The 15,121-nt window shown below is 42.4% G+C and overlaps 1 protein-coding gene across 1 annotated transcript in view; it reads left to right on the top strand.

Annotated features, from left to right (window-relative positions):
- Positions 1-9,979, top strand: part of wnt10a (wingless-type MMTV integration site family, member 10a) — a 132,208-nt gene extending 122,229 nt beyond the window's left edge. The window contains exon 3 of the mRNA XM_063049960.1: positions 9,512-9,979. Within this exon, the coding sequence (XP_062906030.1) occupies positions 9,512-9,979 (468 nt within the window). The remainder of the gene's footprint in view (positions 1-9,511) is intronic.
- Positions 9,980-15,121: the final 5,142 nt, after the last annotated feature.

Below are 15,121 nucleotides of genomic sequence, written 5' to 3'. Positions count from 1 at the left end.
GGATGATCAGCCATGATCATAATAAATGGCGGTGCAGGCTCGAAGGGCCGAATGGCCTACTCCTGCACCTATTTTCTATGTTTCTATGTTTCTATCTCTGATTGATCTGGTTTCTAATGTAAGTCAAGATATGTACATAATGTGAGTGTAGTACAAAAGACATAAAACAAAGACTACTCATTTGGGATTGGTGTGTGTCAAAGAATACGAGGAGTGATTGATAAGTTTGCGGCCTAGGGTAGAAGGAGATGAGTTATTAACTTCAAACTTTCTGCGTAATCACTCAAAGAGTTGAACTTCAGGTGCATGTAATGAGAGCTGTATAACTCATCTCCTTCTACCTTAGGTCACGAACTTATCAATCACCCTGCAGTGGACCACTTTCTGGAGGTCCAAGACGCCGACTTCTACAAAGAAAGGATCCATATGCTCCACGACTGCTGGACTAAGTGTGTAAATGTAGGAGGGGACGATGTTGCAAAATAAATGTGCAAGGTTTTCTAAAATTGACTGCTTCTACCTTAGGCCATGAACTTATCAATCGCCCCTGGTACATTGGTGATAACAGCAGACAAGATGCTGCAGGAACTCAGTGAGTCAGGCAGCATCAGTGGGGAGAATAAACAGCTGATGTTATGGGATGAGGCGCTTCACCAGGACCGGAAAGGAATGGAGAAGAAACCAGAATGAGACATAAAAGAAGGAAGGGGGGTGGGGGAATAGGTGGAAGTGCTAGAAGGCTGAAGCGTCGACTCTTATTTTGCCTTCCACAGAGGCCGCATGACCTGCTGAGTTCCTCTAACATTATGTTTGTCACTCAAGATTTCCTGCTTCTGCAAAATCTTTTATATCAATGGAAGGAAATAGACAGTTGATGTTTCAAATGAAGATCTTCCATCTGGACTCTGGGTCTCAACGTGAAATAGCAACCTGAAACACTCCGCCCCCCGCCCCCCCGGATTTTAATGGTCTTGACCCAAAATGAGAAACTGCTTAACAGCACCACCTGTAAGATCTGGGTTCAACTCCCACCACTATTGGTAAGGAGTTTGTATGTTCTCCCTGTGTTTCCTTCAGCTGCTTCAGTTTTCTCCCACGTATGGATAAGGTTAATGAGTTGTGGGCATGCTAAAGCCTGGTGGCACTTGAGGATGGTCCTTCACAATCCTGGCTGATCTGGTGTGAAAACACCTGGCACTGTACATTTCAATGTACATGTGAGAAATAAAAATAACCATTATCTCTTTTCACTATTGGGCAATCAGAATCTGGACAAGAGGAGGCTAGCGGTAGGAGAGACACTAACCACCATCTCTGAAGCTGAACTCCAGAAATGGTCTGTGATCTCAGGAGGCCCAAGTCAAAGGAACAAACTAGAGAGGGAAATGACTCACAGCAATCATGAGGATAGAACATTTCTTGTGCCTAGGAAAAAACTAGAGCAACAGATGAGCTCACAATGGGAGGAGGTAAACAAAGTTGATGATGAACTCAAATTATTTTGGGATTTTTGTTTTGGCTACATTTAGCCTGGGTGGGTAAACTGACTTGGCAAAGGCAAGACTCCTGTTGTCAAAGTTGAGTTTACTGGAGTGTAATACAAGTACATGTAGCAGAAATGCAATCAAACATCACAGGCACTTGACATCTATAAGCAGCTATCTGAGGAAAAACATAATTAAATATAAATTATACACAATATTTACAAGAAAGAACATTATTTTAGCAAAAAAATGCTGAACAATCAAAATAGTCTCTGTCGTGATTAGGGTTGCTCTGGGTAATTCAAAATCCAAATAGTTGAAGAGAAGTAGCTGCTCTTGAATTTAGCTGTGTGGGATCACAGGCTTCTGTACCACCTGCTTGATTGTATTTGGGAAAAGGTGAGATGTCCCAGATGATGGGGATCTTTGATGAGAGATGTTACATTCTTAACGGGGAAGGATGTGTATGTTCAAATTGAAAGGAGAGTGTAAGACAGTCATGAGATTGTGAGAAAGATAGATCTAAACATGCCTTGGCGATAAGACTATAAGATATAGGAGCAGAATTAGGCCATTCATCCTGTCAATTCTGTTTCACCATTCTATCATGGTTGATTTGTTATCCCTCTCACCCATTCCCCCATTCTCCTGTCTTCTCCCTGTAAACTTTGACCCATTGCTGATCAAGAACCTATCAACATCCACTAAACAGTACTATGCAAAAGTTTCAAGCATATATATATACAGCTAGGGTGCCTAAGTCTTTTGCACAGTATTGGAGTAATATAATGTATTGCACTGTATTGCTGCCATAAAAAGTAAACAAATTTCATGACTTATGCGAGTGATGATAAACCTGATTCTGATATGGGTCCCTAAGAACTGGGAAGAAGGCAGGGGGAGAAGAATCATGGTTGGGAAAAGAGGAAGGGAGAAGGGAGGGAGAGGGAAGCATCAGAGAGACATTTTGTAATGATCAATAAACCAATTGCTTGGAATAAATTGACCTTGCCTGGTGTCTCAGGGCTGAGTATGTCTGCACCCGCACCAACTCTGCCCTGGCATTCCTTCTCTTCCACTCACCCCATGCCCTTTTGGCAGTGCTCCACACATTTCCAACATCCTTTGCTCCCACCAGATTTACAGTACTGTAACTATACCCACTGACATGGCCTCCACAGCCCTCTGCAGCAATATATTCCACAGATTCACCACCATCTGGCGAAAGAAATTCATCCTCATATTCCTTCTAAAGGGATATTCTGAGGCTGTGTCCTCTGGTTCTAGGCTCCCCCATTATAAGAAACATCTTCTCCATGTCCACTCAATCTAGGCCTCTCAATATTCGAGAGGTTATTTGACCTATATTCAATATAATATTCAATATGAAAGGTCTCAGGAGCTGAATCAATCTCCTAATCTGCAACCTGCTCTTGTTGTCATGGTATTTATTGAGTGGTCCTTTTTAATAATGGGTGACCCCAAGGATATTGACACTGGAGGATCTGGGTGCTACGGTGGCTTGCAGATCCACCTTCCCAAGTTCAAAGTTCAAAGTTCAAAGTAAATTTATTATAAAAATATATATACTATATGTTACCATATACCTCTTGAGATTCATTTTATTGCAGGGAGTTACGGGAAAATAAAGAAATATAATAAAATTTGTGAAAAACTAAACTGTACATGGACAAAGACCAACAACCAATGTGAATGAAAAGACAGACTGTGGAAAGAGTAAAATAAAGTAAATAAATATTACCGTGAACATGAATTGTAGATCCTTGAAAGTGAGTCTGTAAGTTCAAAGGTTTCAAAGGTACACTTAATGTCAGAGAAATGTACACAATATACATGCTGAAATGCTTTTTCTTTGCAAACATCCACGAAAACGGAGGAGTGCCCCAAAGGATGAACAACAGTTAAATGTTAGAACCTCAAAGTCCCCCCCCCCCAGCTCCCCTGCCTCTGGCAGCAAGCAGTGATCACACACCCCCCCCCACCGCCGACCACCAGCAAAAACAAAGCATTGGCACCCGCCACCGAGCTCTTAAGCGTGAGCAAAGCAACAGCAAGGACACAGACTTGCAGTACTCCACAGACAATATTGGTCACCCGACATTCAACATACCACGGGCTCTCTCTCTCTCTCCCTAATAAGGGAGAAAGAGATGTCTCCATTTCACAGCGAGAGGGGAGACATAACAAACAACTCACTGGTTTATGATGTTAGAGGTCCATGAAGTCAGTTCAGCATTGAAGTGAGCGAAGTTATCCACACTGGTTCAGAAGCCTGATGGTTGAAGGGTAATAACCGTTCCTGAACCTGATAGTATGAGACCTAATGCTCCAGTACCTCCTGTCTTAACAGTAGCAGTGAGAAGAGAGCATGGCCTAGATGATGGGGTCCTTGATGATGGGTGCTGCTTTCTTGTGGCAGCACTCCTTGTAGATGTGCCTGTGATGGACTGGGCTGTGTCCACTACTTTTTGTAGGTTTTTCTGTTTATGGTCTTTGGTGTTTCCATCTCACACCTAGTCAGATCAGTTCAATCATGATCCCCACTGCACAGCTCCATGTTCTCTCTGTGACCACGTGGGCTTTCTCTGGAAGCTCTGGTTTCCTCGCACATCCCAAAGACGTGTTGTTTGGTGGACTACTCGGCTACTGTAAATTTTACCAACTGAATAGGTGAGCAGTAGAATCCATGCGGTACTGATGGAAATAAAGAGAATTTAAAACAGGATTATTTGTCACTGACTTACATAATGTGCAGCCTAAATGCAAGAGATTCTGCAGATGCTGGAAGTGCTGAGCAACACACACAAAGTACTGGAGAACCTCAGCAAATCAGGCAGTATCTGTGGAGGAGAGTAAACAGTCGACATTTTGACCCTTCATCAGGACAGAAGAGGGGGTGAGGGGGAAGTAACAACTTTATTAAGCCTTCTCTAAGGCACTTTTGCTCCGTGGACAAAAATTTTAAAGCAAAATCTGCAAGACACAATTTATCTGATTACTATTTTGTTGTAAGATCTTGCTCCATTACAATAATAACCATTGTTCAAAAGTAAAGCGAAGAATTGAGCACAAGGTGACTTTGACCTCTTTCTGCAATGCCGTGCTCTCAAGTTACCCTTTGACAACTTTAGACATTTAAAGTCACAGAGCACTTCAAAACAGAAGCAGGTCTTTCGGCACATCTGTTCTGTTCCTGCCTACTCCCATCTACTCACACCTAGGCCGTAGCCCTCCATAGCCCTCCAATCCATGTGTCTATCCAAACTTCTCTTACGTGCACCACCTGCGTTGGGGATGTGCTGGGGGCAGCCGCAAGTGTTGCCACAATTTTCTGGCACTAATATAGCATGCCCACAACTCACTAATCCTAACCCGTACATCTTTCAAATGTGTGAGGAAATGGTAACATAGAACGTAGAACAATACAGCACCATACAGGCCCTTCAGCCCATAATGTTGTGACAAAATTTTAATCTTCTGTACTCAAAGATCAAACTAACCTTTCCTCCTTCATAGTCCTCCTGTTTTCTATCATCCAAGTCTCTTAAATGTCCATGTTTTATCTGCATCTATCACCACCCCTGGCAACCCCTAGAGATCCATGTCCTGACCAGTCTCTATGTGAAACGAATTCCTCTGATATCACCCCTATGTTTTCCTCCAGTACCTGCAGGAAACCCACATGGCCATGGGGAGAACATGCAAACTCTTCACAGGCAGTCGCAGGAATCGAACCCCAGTTGGTGATGACTAGTGCTGTAGGGCGATTGCTCTAACCACTGCGCTACTGTGCCATTTTTCCTACCTGCTAACTTCTCCAAATCATCGTTAACTTTGTTAAACCGGTCATGATGCACTGGATCTGTCCCCTCCCCTTGCCGCCTACTTTCTCATAAGGGCTATCCCAAACCTCCAGCAGCTTCCTTTGACCCCAGTCAGTCCCAACCCCCAGTTGGCCACATACTATTTTTGACTGTCGCTGAGGAATTCTGAGTAACTATATTTCACCCAATGGACCAACTTCAATCCAAATTCCACCCATCGGGGTAAACGGAAAAACAGCTGGAAAAATATTTATATATACTTAAGAAAAAGAGAGACAGATAGCTTCACAAGATGCCTTTGATGCTCCCACAGTCACACCGCAAGTTATAATTGACCACAGGAGGTTGAAATCCATCTTTGAGTAAATCTGCCCTCAATTAATACCTCTTGGATTCCCTACTATTCACTGAGACCTCTGTAATTTACTAAACACATGCAACCCAAACTCAAGCAGGGTATAATTAGTAAAGTAACAACATTAGCATTTTTATTTTCAAGCAAGAGTAAACTGTGCTAAATGTTGCTTTCTTCTTGTGTATGGCCTGTTACTAAAGAAATGAGGCTGCCACCGAATCTCTGTCTCTGACTCAGACATTCCTGGTGCATTTATACTCACTCAGTGGCCACTTTATTAGGTACAGGAGGTTTCTAATAAAGTGGCCGCTGAGTGCGTTTCTGTACGTTCATGCCCTTCTGCTGCTGTAACCCATCCACCTCAAGGTTCAGCGTATTATGCCTTCAGAGATCTTCCTTTGAACACCACTATTGTAATGTGTAGTTATTTGAGTTACTGTTGCCATCCTGTCAGCTTGAATAAGTCTGGCCATTCTTCTCTGACCTCCTTCATTAACAGGGCATTTTCTGCCACTTATTGGATGTACTTTTGTTTCTCGCACCATTCTCTTTAAACTCTAGAGACTGTTGTGCATGAAAATCTCAGGAGATCAGTAGCTTCTGACATACTCAAAACACCCTGTCCGGCCTTTAAGTCACATTTCTTCCCCATTCTCATGGTTGGTCAGAACTACAACTGAGCCTTTTGACCGTGTCTGCATGCTTTTATACATTGCTATAGTTGCTACCACATGATTAGATATTTGCATGAATGAGCTGGTGCACCTAATAAAGTGACCACTGAGTGTGTCTGTGACAAAGAAAGATAATATTTATCTTTCAATAAATTACAAAAGTTATATTCCCTCGTAAATTATTCATCAATACCCACATAGGGATAAAACCTCTTTATATGCACGTGGATACAACATGTGAAATGGTAGTAAGATACATCAGTTGCCTCACCCATTCCAGCCACCTAAGTTCAAACCTGATCTCAGATTCTGCATCTATGCAGTGTACAGTTTCAGTCACCCTGTTGTAGGAAAGATGCTATTGAACTCAAAAGAATACAGGAAAGATTCACCAAGATGTTGCTTGGAGTTGACGGGATCTGACTTACAAGGAGAGATTACATAAACTAGGATTTTTTTCCCTGGAACATTGGAGATGTAGGGGTGACCTGATAGAGGTATGCACGATCACGAGAGTCCTGTACATTACATCCTGGTCTTTTTCCTAAGGGAGGGGGTTCTAAAAACAAGAGGGCGTAGGTTGAAGATCAGAGATGAGAGATTTAAAAGGGTCATCAGGGCTAGCTTCTTCACACAAATGGTGATGGGAATTTGGAATGAGCTGCCAGAAATAGTGGTTGTGGTGGGCACATCAACAAATTTTGAAAGCCATCTAGGTAAGTACATGGATAGGAGAACTTTAGAGAGCTGTGGGCCAAAAGCTGTGTGGCAGGTGGGACACACTGGGCAACATGTGGATAAATTAGGTTGAAGGGCCTGTTTGCATGTTGGAAAATTCCACAGCTCTGTAGCTCTATAATGTCTACGTATTTTCCTGTGACTGCAGGGGTTCTCTGTGTGCTCCAGTATAGTTACACATCCCAAAGTCATGCAGTTTATAAAAATGACATATAAAAAAGCAGAAATCTTAAATAAAACTCAAAAATGTTGGAAACAATCAGAAAGTAAGGCAGAATCTGTGGAAAGGAAAGGAAACTGAGATGTTAATTGTTGCATTTCTCCACAGTTGCTGCCTGACCTGATCATTCCTAGCATTTTCAGGTTGGGAGGTGAATCGGCCATTGTAAATTGCATAGGTGTGTTAGTATTAGTTTATTACCGTCATATGTACTGCGATACAGTGGAAATCTTTTCTTTTGCCTGCCAATACATATATAACTAACAGGCCATACATGCATAATAATATTGAGGAAGTAAAAGGAAAAGTAAATGCAGAAGGTGTCTCACTTGGAGTATTGTATGCTCTGTTATGGGAAGGATGTGAAGGATTTGGAGAGGGTACAGAAGATGTTTCTGAGGATGCTGACTGGCTTACAGGACTGAGCTATACAGGAAGGTTGGACAAGTTGGGTACCCTCTCTGGAGAGGCTGAAGGGAGACTGATGAAGGCTCATAAAATTATAAGAGGCTTAGCTCAGTTAGGCAGTCAGATTTTTTCCCTTGGAGAAGGGGAGGGGGTAAAGTTTAAGGAAGCAGATATGATTGTGGCTAGTAACACATGGATATGCAGGGAATGCAGCTTTCTGAGGTTTTCCAACATTTTGCATTTTTCAAAGATGCACAGTAGGGCATAGAAGGTGGGTGTGAATATTGTTACCTCTGACTGGAATAGACAGCACTATCAATGGAACACACACAAATTGCTGGAGGAACTCAGCAGGTCAGTCAGCATCTATGAAGGGGAATAAAGAGTCAACGTTTTGGGCCAAGACCCTTCATCAGGACTGGAACGGACGGTGGAAGAAGCCAGAATAAGAAAGAGGGGAGAGGGGAAGGAATACATTATGTGAGACATGAGGCTCCTGTAGCTCCTTCATGATGGAACAGCAAGAAGAGAGCATGGTCTAGATGGTGGGGGTGAGTCCTGATGCTGGATGCTGCTTTACTGCGATAACATTCATTGTAGACATGCTGAGTGGTAAGAAGAGCTTTACCTGTGATCAACAGGGCTGCACCCGCCACTTTTTGTAGCTTTCTCCATTCAAGGCTATATTTCCAGCTCACAATGTTCTGATCCTGGGAGAACAGCTTTCTGAATAACTCTGTTATCAGAACTACTCAGAGGTGCTGAAAATGTGAAATGTGAATGAACAGACAGCAGATCGGTGACTTGGTTTGTCAATTCTGTCTCCACTGCAGCTGCTTGAGATAGAAGACAGAACAGTACAGCACAGGAACTGGCCCTGCAACCAAGCACGTCTTTCACAAAAATGATGATTTATGATTAATTACATTTAATTTAATTTTAAAATTGGAGACACAAGCATCTCCAGCCCAATGAGATCGTGCCATCCAAACTTATTCCCATGTGGTGAATTAACCTACTGGGAAGTGGGAGTAAACCGGTGCACTCGGAGGAAGCCCTCACAGTCAGGGACAGAGTGTGCAAACTCCTAGATGTGAGATTGAAGTCATGCTGCTGGCACTGTGTCATGCCAGATCTCTTGTGCCTTCATATGATTGACAGGACGGATGTGGGTGCTTTGAAGAGCACGCAGAGGAGATTTACCCAGATTTTTCCTCGATTGCAGAGCATGCCTTATAAAATTGGTTGAGTGAGTGAGGGATTTTCTCTCTGGAAAGAAGGAGGATAAGAGATAACTTGATAAAGCAGTACAAGATGATAAGAGCGTAAGATGGAGTGGACAACCAGAAATATTTTCCCAGGATGGAACTGGTTAATATGAGGGGCACAATTTTAAGGTGATTGGTGGAAAGTATAGGAGGGATGCCTCCCTACACTTCAATGTAATTTTTCTTTACATGGAGAGTGGTGAGTGCATGGAACACCCTGTCAGAGCTGGTGGTAGAGGCAGATATATTAGGAACATTTAAGTGACTCTTGGGTAGGTAGATGGGTGGTAGAGAAATGGATGGTTGTGTGAGAGGGAAGGGTTAGATTGATCTTGGAGTAGGTTAAAAGGCTGGCACAACATCATGTGCCAAAGGGCCTGAACTGTCCTGTACTGTTCTATGTTCTAAAATTACTCACAATACTCCAAACATGGTTTCAGCAGGGCCTTATAAACGCTGGGGACCTGACTCTCTGCTGTTTGGCTCAATGACCAATTCCTGTTTCTCTTGTCCTGGCAGATGATCTCCGACAACATGAAGAGGAAGTGCAAATGCCATGGTACATCTGGTAGCTGCCAGCTCAAGACATGCTGGCAGGTGACGCCGGATTTCCGCACGGTGGGAACCCTGCTGAAGCACAAGTTCTACAATGCCACGCTGATCAAAGCCCACAACCGCAACACTGGCCAGGTGGAGCACGCCCACCACCCGCACCGCCGGAAGTCTACCGCCGGTGAGCTGGTCTTCTTCGAGGACTCACCCAACTTCTGCGAGCGGGAGCCTGAGCTGGACTCGGCGGGCACTCGAGGACGGATCTGCAACAAGACCAGCCCGGGCCTGGACAGCTGCGAGAGCCTGTGCTGTGGCCGAGGCCACAATATCCTGAGGCAATCGCGGAGGGAGAGGTGTAACTGCAAGTTCCACTGGTGTTGTTATGTGGCGTGCGAAGAGTGCAGAGTGACCGAGTGGGTGAGTGTGTGTAAATAAGCCCCACCTGCTAATTATAACACGCATGCACACAAACCAATGATAATGAAAAAATACTAAGCCTGGAATAGCAAAAGGACAAGAAAGACACGGAGGCAATGGACTTCAAAGTTTTGCATGGCCTTCACTGGACATTTGCACTGTGCAATAAGACACCCATCCTGTTCTCACTGAACTATTTCCCTTGAAACTGAGCCAGAACGTCCTCCTGAGGCAGACACAAGAGACTGTGTATGCTGAAATCCGGAGCAACACACCACAGGCACTGGAGGAGCTGGACAGGTCAGGAAATGACTATAGAAGGGTATGATCTAGAGCAACACACAAAAAGTGCTGGAGGAACTCAAGGGGTCAGGCAGCATCTATTGAGGGAAGAGATTTGGTGCAACACAAAAAAAAGCACTGGAGGAGCTCAAGGGGTCAGGCAGATGCCATGGAGGGAAGGAATTTGGTGCAACACACACGAAGTGCTGGAGGTACACAAAAAGTACTCAGCGGGCCGGGCAGCTTTAACGGAGGGAAGTGGACAGTTGCCATTTCTGGTCAAGATTCTTCATCTTGACAAACTGCTGCCCAGTAAATCCTGCCTACACTCCCTCCCCCCCCCCTTCAGTCCTTTCATCGTTCCCAATTCAGCGTGGCGGAGAAGAAATGTGAGTGATTGACAGGTTGTGCCACTAGGGAACAGATGGCAAAGTTCAGAGACCGAAGAGAAAGATAAAAACTTCAAAGACTTCTAGGATGAAATCGTCAAGAGAACTGGGGGAAAAGAAATCCAAAAAAAAAATCCACAATTCTATAATACTTTGGAATTGTGTTTGTTTTTCTCATTGTTTAATGTATAATAAGTTATTTTAATATAACAAATACTTTTACATTTTGAAAGTGTTTGGCTAACAATGTGTTAAAAGTGCTGATATTAAAAGGAACTTCAAATTACCATTTATTGCAACCCCTTGTTTGCGAGGTTCTGTTCGAGAAATTGGTAAGAAAGAACATATTTACATTTATGTACACTTCAAAGCATTTTCGAATTACAGAGAATCATGGTACAAAAATGAGGATATCCAGCCCATATTCTCCTGCTGTCTGTGAAAAACCTAATTCCAATTTGCACCTTTGAGAAACACATGCTTGTTAATATCAATGACATCCAAGTACCAAGTCCAAGCCTCTCCTTTTGCCAGATCCTGTCTCATCAGCATCACAGTCAGATTTATTACTACTGAATTAAATCTGTTGTTTTTCAGCAGGAGCAAAGGGCAAAGACATAACCTTATTGTAAGTTACAAAAATAAATAAATAGTGTAAAAAGAAGGACTGAAGAGGTGACCATTCAGACATCTAACGGTGGAGTGGAAGAAGCTGTTCCTGAACATTGAATGTGGGTCTTCTGGTTCCTCTACCTCCTCCTTGATGGTAGTAATGAGAAGAAGGCATTCCCAGATTGTGAGGGATGCACCTTTTTGAGGCACTGCCTCTGAAAGATGTCCTCAATGGTGGGAAGGATTTTGCCAGTGATGGGGCTGCTTAATTCTACAGCCTCTTTCGATCCTGTGCATTGAAGTTTCCATACTAAGTTGTGGTGAAACCATTCAGAAAGCTGTCTGTTGTATATCCATAGGTATCTGTAAGAACCTTGGAAATGCTCAGCAAATCAGAATCAGATTTAATATTACAGGCATATGCCATTAAATTTGTGGTTTTGTGTCAGCAGTACATAACAAAATGATAACATAATTTGAAGAAGGAATGTCGCGTGTGATGGGGTTACTTAATGACCAATGCCACTTTTTGATATTGGGCAGCATCTGTGGAAAGAGAAGCATTTAATAAGTCAAGTCCATGACCCTTCATCAGACTGGGAAAAACGGACAAAAACTTACAAAAAAATGTGCTGGAAGAACTCAATGGATTGAACAGCATCAGTTGGGGAAAGGAATTGTCAATATTTCAGATCAAGACCCTGCATCAGAATTAAGAATTAAAAGGGAGGTGGGTAATGTCCTGGTCTAACTAGATAGGAGGCAACTGGGAGACAAAGGCACGTGGATGATAGGTAAAGATGACCAAATAAAGGAAAGGTGGAGTGAGGAGGAGGAAGCGAGGGCAGAGGAAGTTGAAGGTGATAAACAGGAACACAAAAGCCACCAGTATTGGATACACATAAGTAAAGAAGGTGAAGGTGATAAATTAGATTATTGGTATTGGAATTGGCTTATTATTGTCACTTGTACCTAGATACAGTGAAAACTTGTCTTACATACCCTTCATACAGATCAGATCATTAGACAGTGCATTGAGCATAAGGTAAAACAATAACAATGCAGAATAAAGTGAAAAAGTTATTGAAAAAGATGCAATGCAGGTAAATGATAAAGTGCAAGATCATATTGAGGTAGATTTTAAGGCTAAGAGTCCATCTTATGATACAGAACATCCATTCACAAGTCTAAGAACAGTGGGGTGGAAGCTCTCCTGGAATTTGGTGGTATGTGCTTTCAGATTTTCCTAATTTCTGCCAGATGGGTGAGGGGAAAAGGGAAAGGTGAGTGGCAGATGGAAACAGGACCAGTTTGGGAGAAAGTGGTTAGAGTTGGACTAACAGACCATAATAGCAACAGTAATAACAAAACAAATAAAAATATGTTTAGTCTTTTTATATAAATTCTATTGTATTTCATATTTTCCTGTAAATGCCTTCAAGAAAATGAATCTCAAGATAGTATATTGAACATATATGTACTTTGATAATAAGTTCACTTGGACTTACTTTGACTTTGAACTCAGCCAAATACCAGCAGGCAGAAGTGACTGTTTCAGATGTATTCGGGGTAGTATGTAGTGGTTAGTACAACTCTACTACAGCCTGTTCAAAGTTCAAAAGTCAAAGTAAATTCTATTATCAGAGTATATATATTCATTTTCCTGTGGGCATACTGAGTAAATCTATAAAATAGTAACTATAACAGGATCAATGGAAGATCAACCAGAGTGAAGAAGACAGCAAACTGTGCAAATGCAAATATAAATAAATAGCAATAAATAACAAGAGCATGAGACAAAAAGCCCTTAAAGTGAGATCACTGGTTGTGGGAATGTCTCAGTGGATAGGCAACTGTTATCCCCTTTGTTCAAGAGTCTGATGGTTGTAGAGTAGTAACTGTTCTTGAACCTAGTGGTGGCGTCGGAGTTCAGTGTTCAATTCCAGTGGCATCCTTTTTTTACATCTTCCTTGTGAACACATGGGTTTCCTCCGGGTGCTCCAATTTCCTCCGACATTCCAAAGATGTGGCAGTTAGTAGGTTAATTGGTCACTGTAAATTGTCCTGTGATTAGGCGAGGGTTAAATAGGTACGTTGCTGGGTGGTGTGACTCATTGGGCTGTAAAAAAAAGAAGAGAGAAAAAAAAAGAATTACCTAAAGCTGGACAAATCAACATTGAATCTTGCGGGTTGCATTGTGCATAGACGTAAGATGAGATGTTGCTCCTCAAGCCTGTGTTGGCGCTGCAATACATAAAAATTTATAAATTATATAAGAATATATTAAAATAGATAAGTAACGTAAAAAGAGAGTAAAATTGTGAAGGAGTGTTCAAGGGTTCATGGACCATTCAGCAATCTGGTAATGGATGTGAAGAAGATGTCTAAACCATTGAGTGTGTGTCTTCAGGCTCATGTACCTTCTCCCTGATGGTAGCAATATGGAGAAGGTATATCCCAGAGGGTGAAGGTTCTCAGTGATGGATGGCATTGTTTTTGGAAGATGTCCTGGATGGTGGGGAGGCTAGTGCCCATGATCGAGATGGATGTGTCTCTGCAGCTTTTTCCAGTCCTGTGCACAAGGGATCAAGGATCAACTTCATTCGCCATATACATTTGCATGGATTAGGAATTTGCTGTGGTGCGTTGGCAAGATGTGCAACATAAAACAACTCTGTGAGCTGAAAGGCCTGCTCCTGGGCTCCATGTTCTATTCAACAATTAAAAGAATAAAAAATTATATAAAAAATAAACTTAAAGATGGAAGTAGAGATATGAAATGAAGTGTGCGTAAGTACATAAGTACTGTCACGTATTTACAATGTAAACAGTATTATAAAATGTCGTTTAACACACACAAAATGCTGAAGGAACTCAGCAAGTCAGGCAGCATCTATAGAGAGGAATGAAGAGTCAAGGTTTTGGGCGAGACCCTTTATCAGGACTTCACCATTCCTTTCCATAGATGCTGCCTAATCTGCTGAGTTTCTCCAGCATTTTGTGTGTGTTATTCTGGATTTTCAGCATGTGCAGAATCTCTTGTGTTTGAAGTGTTTACAGTGCAGTGAAGTGACTGAGGTATAGATAGAGGGCATTGAGCGGAGGTTAACTAAAATGGTTGAGCAGATTAACTGTCGGGAAAGAAATTTTTAAGGTGGTATGAGATTTTTGTTTTAATAGCCTTGTGGTTGTTCTGGCTGCATTGGCAAACAACCAGAAACTCAGGTTCACCTCTGGGCACAGATGGTCCACAAAGAGGTCACCCAATCTGTGTTTGGGTTCCCAGTGTAGAGGAGGCCCATATCGTAAATGGAGTGCTCTTGGCTGGAAGAAGTGCATTTGAATCACTGCTGTAGCTGGTTGGTGTGAAGGGAAGAGGTGAAAAATTGGTGTAGCTCTCTCTGTAGGTGCATGGCTAAGTTGCTGGGAATAGAATGTAACAGGGTGGTTGAGAAGGGATTGTTCTCTTCAATATGTTGAAAGGGGACCATAGATAGATGTGTCTTTCCTAATTAAATATTAAGATTAATGATTAACTATCAGCTTTATTAAAGATTAAAGGTATATTAAACACAAGAGATTCTACAGATCTGGAAATCCAGACAAACCAACACAACGTTCTGGAGGACCTCAGCATGTGTGGAGAGGAATAAACAGTCATTGTTTCAGGCCCAAACACTTCAAGCACTAGCTTTATTTGGCACATGTACAATGAAACACCAAAGCATACAGTACAATTTTGCTTCATTGTTTATTTTTCAATGTGTTGGGGGAAGTCCGCAAGTGTTGCCATGGTTTCAGTGCCAATATAGCATGCCTACAACTCACTCACCCTAACCATATGGATTGCAAACGTGGAAAGAAACCACAGCACCTG

Source organism: Mobula hypostoma, chromosome 6 (genome assembly GCF_963921235.1).
Source record: "Mobula hypostoma chromosome 6, sMobHyp1.1, whole genome shotgun sequence".
Lineage (NCBI taxonomy): Eukaryota > Metazoa > Chordata > Chondrichthyes > Myliobatiformes > Myliobatidae > Mobula > Mobula hypostoma.
The sequence above is the reverse complement of the archived record's forward strand: the minus strand, read 5'-3'. Positions and strand labels throughout refer to the sequence as shown.